Source organism: Chenopodium quinoa, unplaced genomic scaffold (genome assembly GCF_001683475.1).
Source record: "Chenopodium quinoa cultivar QQ74 unplaced genomic scaffold, ASM168347v1, whole genome shotgun sequence".
Lineage (NCBI taxonomy): Eukaryota > Viridiplantae > Streptophyta > Magnoliopsida > Caryophyllales > Amaranthaceae > Chenopodium > Chenopodium quinoa.
In genome coordinates, this window is record NW_018742738.1 from 10,069,266 (window position 1) to 10,088,927 (window position 19,662).

A 19,662-nucleotide genomic window follows, 5' to 3' on the forward strand; every position below is an offset into this window, starting at 1 on the left:
GCAATAAGGCACTACATTCCTCTGTAAAGGCTACAATTTCTACCTCATTAAAGGCCCTTTTCCTAGTCAGAATATCTTTCATAAATTTAGCATATGCAGGAATCTGAGTGATTAAATCAGTGAAAGGAACTGTTACCTGCAAGTTTTTCACCACCTCTAAGAACTTACCGAATTGTTTATCAAACTTACTCTTCAATTGTCTATTAGGGAATGATAGTTTGATAACTGGGCTCTGCACATCTCCTCCCTTATCCTGAGATTTACCCTGCAAAGAAACATTAGAAGGGTTAGTATATGTTTGTAGCCCTGCAGGGTAAGCAGGATTAGCGTTTGGTATAGAGGAATCTGGATCAGGAACTGGTCCATCTTCCTTTGGCATAGGAGGTCCATCATAATGTGAACCACTCCTTAGAGTGATTGCGTTGGCATGATCTATGGAATGGATTGGTTGCGATGGTAGAGCTCCCTGCTGACGGGTTTGTAGGGTAGATGAAAGTTGTGCAATTTGATTATCCATGATTTTATTATGGGCTAAAATTGAATCAATTTACACATCCCTACTCTCCATATGCTTTTGCATGTTGGTAAGCATTGCTCTAATTTCTGTCATAGCAGGGTCAGAAGATGATGAGGGTTGTGCTTGGTTTTTCTGGCCAGAATTAGGATGGTAATATTTTTGTTGTGGTGGAGGTTGCTATTGTGGTTGTTGTGAAGGTGGAGGGTTTTGTACATTGGTACTCCGGTAAGAAAGATATGGATGGTTCCGGTAACCAGGATTATAAGAGTTGGGATATGAGTTATTTTGCCTATAGGTTTGGAAGGCATTAACTTGTTCCATGGAACTTCTACAATCTTGCTCCCAATGCCCTACAATTCCACAATTTTCACAAAAAGCTTCATTGTTAGCAACAGTATAAACATTAGCTACAGAGTTAGGAGTAGCAGTAATATTATCTAATTTCTGACAAATAGATGTTAATTGAGCTTGCAAAAAGGATACGGAATCGACATTATGTTTTTCTTTATTTGCAAACCCTCTTGGATTCCCGTATTGGGAATTGTGTATTGCCATATCTTCGATAACCTGTACGACATCGTCCACATTCAAATTCATGAATCTCCCACTAGCTGCAGAATCTAGAACTGATCTAGATGAATTTCTAAGTTAATTGTAGAAAGCTTGGGTCAATTGCCATTATGCTAGATTGTGGTGGGTGAAGGAGTTATGTCTTCGTCGTGTGCAATTACTAGATATATAATTGGATCAAATTATGGAGATAATTAAGTTCGTACATTTGGGTTGTCATTTTGCCATAGCTAGAGTACTAACGATCTTTGGACTAGTATAATAGCCCAAAGCCCAATTTTATGGATCCTATAAGGTCACACAAATGGGCTAGATTGAACATTAGAGGACGAGGTCCATCATGGGCCTCATCACTCTAGGTGGCCGGCCATATGGGGATTAGAAGTGGTTTTGGGCTTCGTGCCCTAGTCTAATTATAATAGGATTATAAATAGACTAGGTGCCTAGGTTTGCAAAAGAAGCAATTAACTGATCAGTGTGATCAAACCCTAATTAGCAAATACGAAACCCAACCCTCTCAAAGTCCTCTCTCTCACACGACTCTCTCCTCCTCCTCAAGCCGGTGGTGGTTCGTGGTGGTGGTGGTTCGTGCGGTGGTCGGTTGTCCGTAAAGGTGGTGATCGCGGTTTTTCCTCAATCACTCGACCAATCTTATAATCAATTAAGAGGGAGAAATTAATTTAATATGGTTCAATTATTATTTTAATGTGATTAAACTTTTGAAATCGATTAAATGTGATTTAATTATGCTCAAATAGCCATGAAGATGACCGATTTTTAGCCCTAATGTGTTCGAAAATTTCGAACCCCCTAACCCTAAATTTCGAATTTTTCAAAAATCCTAGCCCTAAAATATGATTTTTGTGCTTGATTTTGATTTAATTCGATTTATTTTATGATTCATAATTTTAATCGGATTGATTTATGCATAAAAATGTTTTGCGTATAACATCAATTTAATTTTAAAAGTTAGAATTAAATTGGGATTAATTTTATGATAAACCCTAATTTTAAGATTGAATGTTGATTTAATTTTAATCTTATGGACTGATTTAATTTAATTTTAATAAGTGTTATTTTAATTAAATTAAAAATAAAAACAAAAAAAAATTATTTTGGTCGGCAACCGCGGCTGGGTGGCGCAGCCACGGCGGCTGCTGACCAGGTGGCAGTCCGAGAGGGAGGGAGGGAGGGCAGACGGTTGATGGTGGTTGTGGGCAGCAGCGTGCTAGTGTTGCACAGTTGCTGGCGCTGCTGCCCTTGCGGCAATGGCTGCCGTCAAGGCAGTCAGCCACCGTGACTAGCTTTGGCTAGCCAACCACGGTGGCCGGCGATGGTGGCTGGCGGTATTTCAAAAAAAAAAATTTGTTTTAAAAATTATTCAAGATAATTATGAATTATTTTGGGATAAAATCAGTTTTATTTTGGAAAAGATAAAATATTTTGAAAATATGATCTTTTATTTTAAAAGATAAAATCGGTTTTATTTGGATAAAATCTTTTATTTTATGATAAAATCAAAATTCAAAAGTTGTTATATTTGATATTATCCATATTTAAAGTTGTTAAATTGGTAATTATCCTAATTAAAGTGGTAAATTTTGGATAAGATTAATTTGGATATTCTAAGCATATTCCAAAAGGACAATAATTGTTTTAAATAATGTGATTATCCCATAATTAGATTAGGATATATAATTGATTTTAAAATTATTTGATTGGCTAGTAATTAGGATAGAATCTCCTAAATTTGTTAGGATAATCATGGAAGATTAAATATGATTTATCTTTCTAGATTAAAATATGATTTGATTCTATCACATGACTAAATTAAATATATGATATTTTATAAACGGTCATGAATAATGTATGGTATTATCTAATTATGATTAAAATATGAGATATTTTAGGAAATGCGTTGACTTTATTATGAACATTCGATGTTGTAATTTAGACAAGCATGTTGAGTGATTTATTATATGGCACTTTTATATAATATGATATTATGTTTCTATATATAGACTAGTATGGCCCATAGATTCTTAAATACGATTTGCGCATCGTGAAGTATTTTTGTAATCTAAATACGGTCTGCGTACCGTTAAGTATTTTTGTAACTTTTATTTAAAGTAAATAGAATAGTTATTTAAATAGTGTTAGTCCAAAGAAGCCCATGAAGTGAAGGCCCAAAGGAGCAAGGTGGATGGAGATCCATGGTGATTCAAGTGGGAGCATTTTTCATTTCTAGTTTTCTTAGGACTAAGGGGTCATACTATGTCATGATTTATTTTATTGCATTAGTAGATTATGAATGTTAGATTTTATTTATATTGATTGATGATGCTCTAGAGTTCACTAAATAATCACAACATAATGAATCTAGGTCCCAGTAATATTGAGATTGCTTTTCCAATTTAAAACCCGATGAAACCTTCGATTTATAATGGGTCATGCCAAAGCTGGGTGTCATATTATATCTTAGGGGAGTGGGGGTAAAACAAATTTTACACTTTTAATTGATTATGCTCAACAAGGTTACCTAAAGAGTTTAGAACCTTGAAACAAAGGAAATTAATTAAACATGTGATGATTAATTATTCAACCAAGAATTACAAGAGTTGTAATCAGTAAAGAGTTTACTCACCTTGAAAATTTAACGGTTAATGGTAGGGCCAAAGTCCGGTCAATTATTGCACGAATAAAGGGTTTTGGAATCACTTCAAATTCAATTGGGATCAATTAATTATTGAATAAAGTGTTTTAAAGTTACCAAATGAATGCGTTTATGGTACTTTAATTTTAAATTAAACATAATTATTAAACTTTGCTTTATTTTGACATAGATGGGTAGCCGTAACAATGATGACAGTAATTCTTTACCTCCAACGATGAAAACAAGGCTTAATTGGGAACGATGAAGTGTTCTAAGGAACGAAAATCTTGAATTTCGTTTAGACTTACCAATCGAGGGCAGATTTAGTCCAGGCATGACTCTTGAGAAGCATTTGAGAAATGTTTCAGATTGTGAGAGAATTGCACACATGATGTTGTCTTCTATTCCAGAGGATTGGGCTAAAAGATTCATGAACTATGAACCTTATCTCTTATTCAAGTGCTTACGCGTGATGTTTGATATGGAATTCTAAATTCCCATGTTGATGGAGAAATGGATGAAAACGTCAAGGAAATCATTAATATAGTTCCCAAGAATGACGACTCCTGGACTGCCAGTATTAGGTTTGAAACCTACAAGCTCAATAGCGAGATAATTTCAAGAAAACTCTTGTCAGGCCAGTCAGTACAGATTCATGCGGATATGATGGTTGAACTATTTGACCGCATGAGTATGTTAGGGAGACCATATGAAGATCATATCATCAGGTTCATGACATAATTCTGCATTCTCTACGTGATGGTTTTGACCTCGAGAAACTTTGTCAAGATGATGAAGATTCTGCAGTCAAACTAGTTGATTTACTCAAGAATCATGCAGAGGATTATCTGGAAGGAGAATAAGCCAGTGCTTGAACAAGGATGTCCTCACTAGGATGAAGTGACATGTAATAGTTACCTAACACTCTTGTTATAAACATTTTAACTTTCACTTAGGTATGAGATACCAAGTTGCAGTGCTTAACATTGTGATGTTACGCATGAACTGCAAACAAGTGAAGCTAGCAAGGAAATGGAGCTTGAAGGTACACTAGAAGTATTTGACTGGCCAGACATAGCTTCATAGTTTTAAATTTTGATTAGTTTATCATGATTTTAGAACAATTTCCAGTTTTGAAGTAAAAATATTTCGGTTTTCTTGTTTTGAATACTGAATTTGGTTTACTTGGCTTGGACAAGTGTTGATCCATGACCAAGGTAATAGATTGCTTTCATTTTGCTAGATATGAATTAATATTGTTTTATGACATTGATATAAGTAGATCACAAAAATAATATTAGATGATTCAAATAAAACTTACTTATAACAAAGTAAGGTTAGGTCACATTAACCATTTGCACATCCAAAGTTATGGATGGACTCTTATTCTTATATGATTATGAATCTCTTGAGAATTAGAATTCATGCTTGATAAGTTAGGATGACCAAGTTGCCTTTTAGTAGAAAGGGTAAAAGAAGCTAAAATGACCTTATGGAACTTATACATATGATGCATATGGACCAATAAGTTCAAGATTAGCAAAGAGATTAAACTACTTCATTGCTTTTACTAACGATTTAAGTAAATATATCGATAATTACTTAATGAAGTAAAGCTTGGAATCATTGAAATGTTCAAAATTCCAAAAATGAAATATAAAATCAGTTTGAGATAAACAATTTAACACCACAATATGATTGTTGTGATAAATATTTAACTCAAAAGGAATGATCATCTAAAGGGAATTGTTGAATTAATTCACAATCCAGAAACATTACAATTAAAGTGTATTTTTATGAAGAAGGATTCAAACTTTGCTTGCCATTGTTCGATCCAAGATTTAATGATTTACAAATATCGTTTTAAGGATATACATTACAACAACATGTAATACCCGAATATTTTATGATTTTTACATTATATATTTTATAAAAAGATAATTATTTTTATCTATTATATAAATTTTCTAGTCTTATATTTTTATTTTAGTGTTCGAAAAGTTTTAAAATCTTATTTTGTTTAACTAGCACTGTACAGTTTAAAGAGTACATAAGCTATTTTGAAACCCTAATAATTATCTAAATTACTTATGTAATGTATATATAAACCTTTATTTCTCAGCGCACTTCATTTGCCGCACGAGAGTCAGCAAGATGATTTTACATCTGATTCCACTTCTTAGTTTCCTAAAAGAAATTATCAATTACCTAACCTCATGTTTTCCATTTTTTTTTTTTTTATTATTGGGTAACCTTGTTTCCTATTATTCGGATCAAGCATACTCGGTGAATTTTTGTTCCCCAAATCCAACAATGTCCCTTGCTCGTATGTAATATTTTTGGTGTTTCGATTTGAAAGGTAATCACACGAACCTATTTGGAGATGTTTGTATTACTAGCATATGTAATCACACTATCTTATTAATTTGTTTGATTATAAATTGTTAGTATTAATTGTACTCCGTATTGTTATGTGTAAATGTTATAATTTGTGAATTGTATATGATCATGATTTATGTGTATATGATTAGTGTGTGGTATTATATGATTTAATTGTCGCATTGATTGATTGTGTTATTTCTAGAGTTTTTAATGTTGTGGTTATAGGGAGTATTATTTTATCGAGGTTTTAGGGTTTTTAATGTTGAGTATTATTTTTGGGTTAAGATTTGATTAATTTTGGGTACTAGTATTAGTTATATAAGAGTTGAGATATTTGATGAACCGAACATGTCGTCATATATGAATTGGGAACCTGTGTCAATATTGAGATATTATTTATTAATTTGTGAATGGTTATTTGATCGAAGTATAAGATCAAAAGGTTGAGAAATTATTATTTTGTTATTGGTTTGAGGCTCGGCGTTATAGACCTTAGTCCTTGGCATGTTGGTAATGAGATAATAATCATGAGTTAAGAATGAGGTACAATCTTTATTATTTATTTTTCTATGGTCCCCTACAGTGGGAATTGACCCGTATGTGGTCTGGTTCAAGGTGTTATTTTTTTTGTTATTGAGAGTATTCAAGTTTTTATACTTGTTGGTTTGTTATTCGAATTAATAATTCCCAGGGCTAGGTATAGAACAAAGAGCATGGCACACTTATTGGTTACAAGTTAGTTGAGTAAAGGATTATTATTATTCGAGGTTGAATTGATAAAGGTTATTTCCAGAGTACAATGTGTAATGTAGTTTCGAACTACATTGTTTAAGTGAGTTAATTATATTAATTATTCTATTATTCTTTGTGTTATGATAAGTGGTGATTACTCAGCTTTTTGCTGACGTGTGTATTGTTTTGTTGTGCTATTTGTGTTTGCGGCCATGTCTTTTTCTTATGATGGCCCTGCGACGATCTATTTTGGAATTTGTCCTTAATGGTGAGCAGTCAAGTTGTTCAAGCAGGTTGATCAAGTGATCGTAGCTAAAGGAGCTCAAGTGATCAATTAGTTTGTTTATAACAAGTTTATAAAGTTGTATAAATAGCTCACCTAGTTTATTGGGTTGTAATTATTGGGATTTTGTAAGCCTTAACACTTGACAGGTTGTCGAGTGTGGCGGTAATACCTCCGATTTAGGTGTATGCTTCCGCTATTTTATTTAAAGGTTGTTTATTTTTCCTTTAATTCTTATTTATTTTCAGTTAGTAAATCGGGGGTGTTACACAACAATTGCGAATACACTAAACATGAAACTTAACCAAAGCAGTAGAAAAGATGTCATAAGAGTTATGATTTGGAAATGTTCCGAAAGTTATCTTTTCTAAACAGGATTAAGGGTTATGAAATCAATGTAAAATTTTTACAAAGATGCACCCTAAATCAGATTAATAGTTCTTCATGGGTTTTCTCATGGAAGCAAAGAGGTATTATTCCTACAATCGCGTAGAAACAAAGTGTTTGTTGCTCGCGATAGTGTCTTTATAGAAAAGAATGTCTTCCTACAAATCCAAGTGGGAGTAAAGTTAGATCTCAATGAGATTCGAGACGATAAACAAATGGATGTGGATAACACTACATCAGAGACGAATGCGCATGAAATTAGCTAATTTGATAAACCATGTGTCGAAGCAAGCTAATTCCACTAGCGAGGCTTCTATCATCCCACTAGAATGAAAGGCTTCAAAGAATTGAAGAGAATAATTTTATTGTTGCTCATACCTATCGTAGGTTACTTGGGATAAAAAAAAAAACAGTTTGTTGAAATTCTGAGAAAAGGTGGATTCTAAAATTTTCTTATTAGAACGGTTAGAATCCATGCCTACAAGCAAGCTTTGGATAAGTGCCTACTAAAGAAATGGCTTCAAGCCATGAAATCTAGTATGGACTCCATGTTTGTAAAAATGTGTTAGTTCATAATAGTCTTACAAATAGGGCCAAACCTATTAAAGCCTATTCGGATTATTCTAGTTATGGAAGATCAAAATCACCTTCATGAAATGTTCTTGATGGTGAACATGTATATGATACAACCTAAGAGTTTGAAATCCAGAAATCCTAGAAAGTTTTGCAATCCTAGTAAGTATTAAGGAGTTGGAACATTTGTTTTGATTAGGCAATCAAACAGTTTGATTTCCTTAGTAGAACGAAAAGGGAATCTTGTAGAGATAAGAAGTTTAGTTGGAGTAATTGGTCTTTTTAGTCTAGTATGTAGTAGACATACAGTTCATATGAAATAATATATCAATGCTTGAGTAAGTCAAGCAGTGGTTAGAAAGATTGTTTCTATATGATAGACTTAGGAGATGCTGAGTACATATTGGGAATTAAGATCCATGAAGTGAATCTTGAAGAATGATTGGAATGAATCGAGAGACTTATGTTGATAAGGGTCTTGAAAAGTTCATGAAGCAAGACTCTAAGAGAGGATATCTTCTCATGTTTCATGGTATTACACTCAGTAAGACTCAGTGCCCTCAAAAGCTAATAGAGTTGAGTTGTATGGATAGTGTACCTCATGCTTTTGCAAAAGGGTCCATTACTTGTGCCATGAAATGTACAAAGCAAGATGTTGCATATGACTTGTGCATATGTAGAAGGTTTCAAGCAAAATCAGAATAAGCATACGGAGAATTACCAAGAACAGACCCTTGAGTGCTTGAGAAGCACTAAAAGGGATTCTTCTAGCTATTGTGTTAAAAGGTAATAAAAGCAAGTTGTCAAAAGGTTACACAAATGCAAGCTTTCCAAACAGGCAAGATGATTCTAGATGGTGATCTAAATGCGTATTGTGTCTGGATGGAAAAGGACAATGAGCTTGAAGAGTTCAAAGCAGAGCACTGTTGCACACTCAATGTCAGAATATGTGTATTAAACTATAGTAAGATAGTTAGAGAGGAAGTTTGGATTAAAATGTCATGTCACTAACAAGTCACCTTTGCCCAAGAACAAAGGAGCCAAGGTCACATCACAAATCCAAACTTATAGATATGAGATATCACCTCAATTATGAGATCATTGACCAGCGGAAGGTCATGTTCTGCAAAGTTTTATTATGAGTAAGAAATCACTAAACCCCTTCCATGGACTAAGGTATGAGAGTCATATTAAAGTCTTAGGATTGAAGCAAGTTATGTAATTTAAGTTGTATATGTTTTGAGAAAGCATATTACATGAGAAATGCACCAATTTGCAGAATTATGTTTAAAATAGAAATTATTATTTCTCTTATTTAATTATGGTTTTGGAAATTAAATAAAATGTCCAAAATAATTATGAATTGATGGGCTCATCAGGTTGATGACCTGGTGAATTGAAACCTCACAAGTGAACAAAATTCATATATTACTTAAGTTCCTAGTTCGAGATCATTAAAGTGGACATAAATGATTTCAATAAATGGACTAGCATGTAAGATTGATTGTATAGCGCAGTTTCATGGGCTATAGGGGCATGGTGATGCTCGGTCAATCACTTGGATATGCATGAATGATGCATGATCGAACTAATGACCTACTTTGAAGTTCAAGTATAGAGCTTCCGTATATATTAGTTGATTCCTTTGACATGAGTGGAACATTGATTTCATTCAATGGATGTTGTGACTATAGTACACTCAAACGTCTAGCCGTAACTGGAGATTATAAAGGGTGTTTCCTGGTTATTTCAGAAGTTGAGTGGGAGTCATGTTACCATAAGATTGGATAGAGTCTACCTATTAAATTAGGAAATGTGTCATGGCCGCTTTAAGAGGGAGAATTCAGAAATTACGTGGGCGCGTTCAAATGCATTACACAGTAATCATTTGGTTTTGTAATTCTAACTCAGATTTCAAGGAACGATTTGTAGATTAATATGATCTCAACATGTGATGCAATCATATTATCAAATCGACACATATATTGACTTAAGGAATTTGAATATTGCACCCTTGTCTCAAACAAGTGGGAGATTGAAGGAGTTATGTCTTCGTCGTGTGCAATTACTAGATATATAATTGGATCAAATTATGGAGATAATTAAGTTTGTACATTTGGGTCGTCATTTTGCCATAGCTAGAGGTACCAACGATCTTTGGACTAGTAAAATATCCCAAAGCCCAATTGGATGGATCTTATAAGGTCACACAAAGGGGCTAGATCGAGCACTAGAGGACGAGGTCCATCATGGGCCTCATCACTCTAGGTGGCCGGCCATATGGGGATTAGAAGTGGTTTTGGGCTTCGTGCCCTAGTCTAATTATAATAGGATTATAAATAGACTAGGTGCCTAGGTTTGCAAAAGAAGCAATTAACTGATCAGTGTGATCAAACCCTAATTAGCAAACACGAAACCCAACCCTCTCAAAGTCCTCTCTCTCACACGGCTCTCTCCTCCTCCTCAATCCGGTGGTGGTTCATGGTGGTGGTGGTGGTTCGTGCGGTGGTCGGTTGTCCGTAAAGGTGGTGATCGCGGTTTTTCCTCAATCACTCGACCAATCTAGTATTGGTGGACGGCTCGTTCGAATCTCGTGGACTAAGTAGAGGAGCAATGCTTGGGGCTCTATTCTCTCCCTGATTTGCCTGTCGAATAGCTTTGTGGAATTCACGCGTCAAAGGTATGATTATGTGTCTTGTGTGTTATGCATGTGATCTTGGTATTGGTACTTGATTGAATATGATTCATGTATTTCCGCTGCGTAGTACCTATAAACTCCTACAGTGGGGGCATTCTCTCTGTAGATCCTTGACCCTCTACTAAGCCTCATATAAAGTTTCATCGGCTTCTTGGGCGAAGTTCTGAATAGCACTCCTTAGTACAGCTGTTCTCTCTGCAGGGTAATATTTATTATAGAAATTCAAGGCAAGAGTTTCCCAGTCATTAATACCAAGTGCAGTTCTATTCAAACCATTAAACCATAATTTAGCTTTGCCACATAATGAAAAGGGAAAAAGAATCTCCCTGATTTGGTCCTACGTGACCCCGACTTGTTTAATGGTGTTACAATATTGGCAGAAATCTGCAATGTGAAGATTAGGATCTTCACCCTTAACTCCACTAAATTGTTTCCTCTCTATCATGGTGATAAATTGGGGATTAATTTCAAATTGTACTCCATCAAGAGCCGGAGTGGGAGTAAGGTGCGGGAAACCTGTGAGCTTCGGCTGCGAGTAGTCACTGAGCTTCTTTTGAGCCGTCATCTCTGATTCTGTATCTGAAGGAATTTCTGCTTCACTAGAATCAGATGGAGGGTCTCTTCGATTATTGTCTTCCTCAGAACCCGCCAAGATTTGTCTATAAAGAATCCTTTGCCTATGAAACGAGCGCTCGACCTCAAGATCGAATCGGATGTAACCTGATCTGGAACACCTGGGCATAAACAAGGAACTAAAAGACAAATATGAGAATTGCCTCAAAGAACTAACGTTCTCTGAGACAAAAGGGGATAATCTAGACCACAAAAAATAATCAGAAAATAAAAATAAAACCGTCTCCCCGGCAACGACGCCAAAATTTGACAGGCTCAAGTCGTATTTACCTAATAAAAAATAAAACCTAAATCCACTAACTATGTAGATAGGGAAGAAGGGTCGAACCACAGGGAATCAAGTCAATTAATTCCTAATTAATTAAAAGCAATCTAAATTATCAAGTAACCAAATTGTTGTAAAAAGGTAATTAAACTACTAAAAGGTAAGAGTAGGAAGGGAATAAAATAGGAGGTAAATCAATGAAGGAAAAACCTAGGGCATAGGTTCACCAATAAACAATATTCCAGGGTAAATTAAATCATAATAAGCAATCACCAATGCATCAATTAATCAGATTATAAAGGGCTTTCGCTGCGTATTACAATCACAGAGTTAATTTACCAGTATTAAATCTCATCTCTCGAATCTCGACTTAACCATTTATAAATTAGTCCGCCTATTGAAACTAAGCCTAAACATCAATTCTCATATCTCAAATCTCGAATCAATATTGCTAAACTCATACAATTAAATCTGGCCAAACCTAATTGCATAACATTAAATCAATCAATAGGAAATTAATCAAGCATTGATAATCAACAATCACAAATTACCCCTTCATATTATTTATTAGATCCCCATAAACCCTAGAAATAAAAACTACTCACACATAATTAAATCTAAACTAATCAAAACAATAAAATAAGACACGATGAAAGAATTAAAGAAAATAACTGAAATTAAAAGAGAAGAAATTTTAACCAAAAGAAATCTGGATTAAGGAATGGAATTAAGAACAAAGTTGAGAGAATTTAAGAGAATTTAAGAGAGAGAAAATATTCTAAGTAGAGAGAAAAATTCTAAAAGAGAAGGTAAATCAAAATTACGTACAAAAATCGTACTTAAACATCCCTAAAACAAATCCTAATTGAAAGCTAAAATCTCAGCTCCAAAACACACGCCCGATCGGGCTCGCCTTTTTCTTCAGGTTCCTCCTGGGTAACCGCGCCCGATCAAGCTAATGCTCACCCGATCGGGCGCGCCTTCTTGCTGGCGCTCTCTTCTACGCGCCCGCCCGATCGGGCGCAAGCTTGCCCGATCGGGCCCGGTCTTCTCCTCGAGGCTTGGACTTCGATTGGGCTTCATTCTTCGGCCAAATCCGGATTTCCTCTTCGGGTCTTGAATACTTGGTCCGAATGCCCCGGTATCACACATCGAGCCCTTAATCACCGGCTTTAATCGGTCCTGGGCTTCAAAGAAAGGTCGTGTCCTCCTAATGTTCATAGATGCTTCATGAAAAACCTGGAAAACACTCCAAATGTGCAATTTCCTACAAAACTACAAAGACACTAGAAAACACCAATTAGTAATAAAAGTGGCTCTGAAGAGCCAAAAACACCACTAATTATGACCAAGGGACGGGGGTAAAACACTATACAAATTGGAAACATCAGCCCTCCCCCTCTCTTTCTCGCAACCGTTTCGCCCCCAAAAACCACCAAACCCAAAACCCTCCTTCCCCAAAACGGCCACGAATTTGGCCATAAATGGGGAAGGAGGGTTTTGGGTTTGGTGGATTTTGGGGGCGAAATGCTTGCGGGAAAGGGAGGAGGAGGGTTTAGGTGGGTTGGGGGTGCAGGTGCGTCGCCGGTGGTGGGTTTGGGGAGGGCAGTGGTGGGTTGGGGGAAGGGCGGTCAGGCGTGAGACAAGGCGAAGGGTTGCTCCTTTGTTCTTTCGCCCCGCCTTTGAATTGAACTTATTGGAGCTGAACTGAACTGAAATTAAGTAAATGTGAACAGGCCCTTACTTAATTTCATTTTAGTTCAGTTTAGCACAGCTCCAATCAGTTCAGCTCCAATCAGTTCAGCTTAGTTTAGTAAATGTGAACAGACTCGTAGTATAATACTTCCTCCATTTCTATTTAGTTGACGCGTTTGATTTAGGGACATATATTAAGGAGAAGAGATAGAGTGAGAAAGAATGAAAAAGCAAGTGGGGTACCTTGTAAATGCAAGGTAAAAAAGTTACTCCAAAAGGAAACATGTCAACTAAAAAAAAACTTCCTAAAAAGGAATACTCCCTCCGTTTTTAAATACTTGCTCCATTTCTCTTGGACACGCATGCCGCTACTAATCTTTGATCACTAATATCTTCAATTACCAGTAACTATAAATTCTAACAATTGAAAATTAATAATCTATTTATTGAGATGATGCCAACAAGTACTCACAAGACTATATTTTTTCTTATGTATAAATCACAAACATTAGTCAAAGTAAGACAAATAAATAGTGCAAAAAATTAAAATGAAACTAGTATTTAAAAACAGAGGGAGTACGTATCAACTAAAAAGAAACGGAGGTAGTAGTTTTCTTATTTCAAACCGTTATAGAGTTCATTAAACCCCATTAGTTCATAATTGGACAACTTTAGAAAGACCCGCCATTTAATAATTTGGACGGATCTGATCCAGTAATAATTGGGGCGGGTCAGAGCTTTAAACGGGGCTCCATCCCAATGAATTGCTCTAATTGTCAATAAGGGGAAAAAAAAAAAAACTTGTCTTTCAGTTCTCCATTGAAGCGCACTTCACGTTCTCCATTGAAATACTTGTATCTCACATTGAAGCAGCTTCTGAGGTAAGTTTTTGTTTCTTTTTTGTAATCATCAAATCGTTTTTACAATTTAGGGTTTATCTTTGATCTAATTTAATTTAATTTGATTAAATTGTCAGTGTAGTAAGTTTAGGGTTCGAAAATGTGAACTATTGGTTCTAATTACTAAGATTATCAAAGATCATAACCAGCAATTATGTTGTAAGAAAAGAAAAATTATGAGCTTAATTGATAACTGAATCAAATATACCTAAAATTATGAGCTTAATTGATAATTGAATTAAATTTGGTTATTAGTGAATTGCAGAACCCTTTAATGTTAAGATTGAACTATACGATTACATCTAGTCGATTGCAGAAATAGTTAGATGGTATGTTAGATTATAGTTTACATATCCTAGATTATTGCTGACACTTATCATGTGATATCACATACTCCCTTGGTCCCCAATGGCCCAATTGATGGTTGAAATTGCATAATTGAATAAGATAGTCGGGTTTGATTGATTAAAGGTGAATGAAATAAAATGTAGATAAAACTGAATGGGACTTTTATTTAGGACTAGATTATTGGGTGAAACTTGATTTGAATTTGGGGACTGATTAAGTTAGTTTTTATTGGTTTTCACTCACCGTTTAATTTATAAAGTAGATGTAGGAGGTAGTGGGATGTTGTTTTATTGAAAAGGTATACGTGAAAGGAGAGAGTGACTTATTTGATCGAATGCAAAAGAGTGTGAGGTTCTAACTTTTTCCAGTGAAATGAGGGATGTATAAGGTGATGTTTGGTTGGCATAAGAAAATGTGGGAATTGGAAAATACAAGGAATTGTAATTAGGGAGAGTTGTTTGGTTGACAATAAAATGGTGGGGTGGAGGAAGTAGAAAATCCTAGGAATTTTTCACTTCCCACAAAATGTAGTAATTTAATTACCTATGTAAATAGAAATTCCTATGGAAATTTACTCTTTACATTGCAAACCAAACTACTTTAGAAAAATCCCATGAATTTAAAGTAAGCAATTTAATTCCCAAATATTCCAAATTTATGTGAATTTCTACTTCCTTTGTCAAAAGGAGTCACTAATCTAGGACAGGGAAAACGTAAAAACTAATTTAGAACTAGAGTAATAATATCATTTGATATACATAACCAATGAGTAGTATGATTACAGTTGTAGGTTTTTTTTTTCCTTCTCCAAATTTCTGTCTAAGCTTTTAATTAATTTTGGTTTAGGCCTAGTTCATTTTCTGTGCATCAATGAAGTGGAGCCCCTTTTTTTTGAATTTAAAATCATCCTATCTTTGCCTTAATCTTCCTGAGGTATTGATTAATGTTTTTCAATGTTTCGTTATTTTCTGCTTGTGGTTTTGTAAGTCAGTGGAGTTTGATTGGTCTGGTGTAATTATAGGCTAACTCGGTTTTTGGGTTTCGAATTTGGTGTGTATTGCACCCCTTGTTTAAAGTTAGCTTTGATATTGTAACTGCTTCTTATTTTATTTGGGTGTTGGGATGAGGAGGAAATGAGTTGTCTGGGTGAGGGGAGAATGAGGGGATGATTGGTGTATGTCGTTGGAAGTAGGGGATCATTTAGTTTCTTTACATCACACTAATATGTTGCTCCTCAGGCTGTATTATTTTGTGCTTGTTTATTAGTGGTTAAGGTTATTTTCATGTAGCAGACATGTTAGCTTTTTATTTATAAATTAGTGGTTAGGTGTTTTTTTTTTTTTTTTTTTTTTATAATGTTTGGGGTTTCTCAGTTGGCTGTAAAACCTGTCAGCTTTTGATCTCTTCAGTTTTATCTTGTGCTCTTTTTCAGGTCGTGTTTTTGGTTCTTGTTCATTGGTGATTGAGGTCCTGTTCATGTCGTAGCATGTTCGCTCTTTGTTTAGAGATTGTCTAGTGTTTTTTTATTTGTTTATTTATTTTATTTTATGGTTTGGTTTCTAAGTTTGCTCTAGAACCTGTGGACTTTTGATCTTCTGCGTTTTATCTTATGATTTTGCTCGTTTATCCTACTACAGTTATGCACATCTCTTTAATAATTGGGGCTCATAGTAATGCAATGTTCATTTTCTATTTGGCCATTCAAAGTTCATTGGTGTTGGGAGAATTTGATAGACTCCTGGGTTGTTTGGAGTTCTTTCCTTTTGGGATTCAATGTTTGGTGTTATATGCCGACACAATTTGTTATTTTGCTGCTGTGTCTCATTTCTTGACTGGTTTCTGACTTTTCTTTGCTGTTATCTCTTTAATCAATCCCTTTCATATTTTTTCTCTCTTTGAAACAGCAAGTTTTTAGTTTGTGATAAATTGTGACTCACTGATTTGTGAGTTTGTGGACCAGTGACTTCTATTCAGCATGGGCATGTTAGGCTGTGACTACATTTGGTGTTGGACTGTGACTAGTAATGCTTTATTGTTTTGTCAAACATGTGACAATATTTGACTGGTTTGTTGAATTGCCTATTCGGTATTTTTAAGAATAGGCATATTCAATTTTCCCAGCCTCATGTATGTGCTAGCTAGGTTAGCATTATGACAAGAAGGGTTAGCGTATCCTTTGGTTCAACTTGATTGACCATATGAGTTAAGTTGAACCTCAATTTGATCCATTACAAGCTGTTATCCTATGATGCACCACTCAGCTGAATTGCTCACTCTTTAATTCATGCTTTGTATTGTTTCTTTTGTTAGAATTATGTATCTTCTTATACAGAAATTAACAAAATACCAAGGTGGCTGAGCCCAATCTTGAACTTTTGACTTTACCAAGCTGAGCGCATTCCTGCCACTTTTTTCATTTACACTCCCCTAGTTACGTCTTAACTAAGTTGCTTATACTCAGATTTGGCTTTGTGTTGTGTTGAATTGTCAGCGTATCTGACACACGACACCTGATAACCTACATACAACCCAATGTGTAACATATCTTTCTAACATCACCATCTCTTTTAGTCTTAAATCATTGTTGGATTATTCTAAAGCATCCTAATAGCTGAAAACTCCATCTATTTATGGCTTCAAATGGAATAATTTGTTTGGTTTACCCTTTATCTTTTCTATGCTACCCAAGTGGACACAAAATAACACAAGTCCTGCATCTATCACTTAATGTCTTTTTATGTAGACGCAATATTTTCTTGGGGCTGTAGTGGTGTTGAGTATGAAGTTTAGGGATTGTTTTTGTTTTGTGTTTAGCTTAGGACAGTCTGGGAATTTTGTAGGATATCTGGAATTTAAATAAAGCCCATTGCAAACCTCATTTATAGTACACTTGCTAATTTATCTAATAGCTGCAAGTCTTTAAGAGTTGCATATAATTGTTGCTGCATTCTTGATCAGATGGGTTTTCTGAACAAATGGTTTCAGGTTGTCTAGTGGTGCTGCCTCAATGGGTGACAGTATTACAGTCAGTCATAACCTGATACTTCAGCTTGTAGATGGCGATGACAAGTCAAAGAAAAAACCTAAGAAAAGTAAGCCAAAGGTACCTAGGGAGTCTCAGCAGTCACAGAAGAAAGTACCCCAGAAGCAGCTTCCTGACGAGCCTAAAGCTCAAAAAGACACTCCTGCTGCTGGTTGGCCTCTTCAACCCCCATTCTTTTTGCCTGTGCCTCCATCCCCAAATCCAGAGCTAGAAGCTGTTCGATCTGTTTTAAAGGAGAGTGAAGCTATTTTGGAGAAAATGCAGAAACATGAGGAGAATATGCTGAAAGAAGTGACACAGAGATCAAAGGAACTACATGAGAAAGAATTCAAGCTTCCTCAGCAGAAATCTATTGTCTGTCAGTGTGAGAGAGATGCATGCACAGCATGTTACAAAGAACACACCACAGAATCGCTCAAATGCGCAAGTGTGGTCCAAAGGTATCAAGACTGTGTACGAAGAGCAAAAAACCTTGGGAAATTGCTTGGGTAATTGAATCATTATTGAGGACATCTGCATCTCAAGTTTGATGTAAATGTTATTCCTGAGTTGACGACAAAACATCATGCCATAATAAGATGTCAGTTTTGTACTTAATTTTGATTACTTGGTTCTCGATCTTACATTTTGCCCCAATAGAATCATCAAAACGTTTACAGTCGGGTCAGCTATAAATGGCTAAACATCGTACTTGCTGGCATGGATCAAGGGATTTGTTTTGAGGATTGCCTTAATGATTTATTTAACACACTAATGTTTGAGTTTTTTGTCCTGTATTTTGTCCACTTTCCAACTTGCATGGTTTTAAGATGTCTGAAGGGCTGTGCAGCAAGAGGTTATATCAGTAAATTGGAATACTGGGAGAGTAGAGGAAATTGTTAAGAGTGCCCATCTTTGTGGAACTTTTATAGTTTTATGGTCTTTGTTATTATAGGCTACATTGTATCTAAATTTCCTACAACATTGCTACTCAATGTTTTATTGAATGGAAAAGGAAAATATTAATCCCAATAATTTCCAATGTCTTTTCTAATTGATCCAAATTTTGAATTCAATTAATAGGTTATTTTTTCTCAAGCACCACAATGAAGGTTAATAGTTTTTCTTGGATTCTTTAATGTTATGGTTAAATGTCCTATTTGGAGATATGAGAAAATTATTTTACTTAGTTATAAAACATTTTTAATTATACTTAATCAAACATCATTTTGAGTATCATTTTAAAAAAAAATTGTTTTATCACAAAGGATTTCAATGAGATCTAAGGAAAATTTTGATTTAAGATATCATACTCTATTGTTGTGTATTATATCTCTGAGTTTACGTGAGAATTTATAGTGCTTTAACTTGCTTAAAAAGTGTTTTGCTCGATTGATTACATCTCAAAGTGATATGTTTAATCGAGCATGATGAGGTTCTAGGCGACAACATTTACTCTTGCATGCAGGGTTAGACAGGTACATGTGGCGGCAATATTAATCCATCCATATTCTGCACAATGATGCGTACTATAATTTGAGGATTATTTTCTTATTTGGTGAAAGCCCAAACTAGGACTCATTATACTTTCATTTGCATCCTCTCTTCTACCAACAATCCTTGAGGAAGTCTTAGGCAATACCCGATAGACAATTATGTTTTCGCAATTACATACTTCGTATTATTTACTTTAGTGCGACTCACTTTTACACTTCATCTTAGACAAAAACAAAAAAAATCAACTCTTCAAAATGCATGTAACATACTATTAGATGGTCTAATAGTATAATAAAGCCTTCTAATGCTACACTATAATGTTACAAATAAGTATTTAAATTGGACATACCAATATACAATCTAATAGTACCATTAGAAATGTACAACGAGAACATACTAGAGTGAAATCAGAGACAAATTGATGACTAACCTTCAGTTTAGAGAATTTTTATTCAAATATAACAAAATTCGATTTAAAAAACTACTATTATTTTAAAATTATCTAACC

General features: G+C 34.9%; 1 protein-coding gene across 2 annotated transcripts; it reads left to right on the forward strand.

Annotated features, from left to right (window-relative positions):
- Positions 1 to 14,140: 14,140 nt before the first annotated feature.
- On the forward strand, positions 14,141 to 18,451 carry LOC110724225. Of its 2 annotated transcripts, none has more exons than XM_021903632.1 (2): positions 14,141 to 14,269; positions 17,621 to 18,451. In XM_021903632.1, exon 2 carries the CDS (start codon positions 17,643 to 17,645, stop codon positions 18,168 to 18,170), a length of 528 nt encoding a protein of 175 aa, XP_021759324.1. In that variant the 5' UTR covers positions 14,141 to 14,269; positions 17,621 to 17,642; the 3' UTR covers positions 18,171 to 18,451. The 2 variants fall into 2 exon arrangements, with proteins under 2 accessions (XP_021759324.1, XP_021759325.1); XM_021903633.1 differs by having other exon boundaries at positions 14,150 to 14,269; positions 17,594 to 18,451.
- The last annotated feature ends 1,211 nt before the right edge of the window (positions 18,452 to 19,662 follow it).

Bases quoted from the DNA above. Each gene is read 5' to 3' on its own strand.
- LOC110724225 (XM_021903632.1), top strand. From the start codon at position 17,643: ATGGGTGACAGTATTACAGTCAGTCATAACCTGATACTTCAGCTTGTA.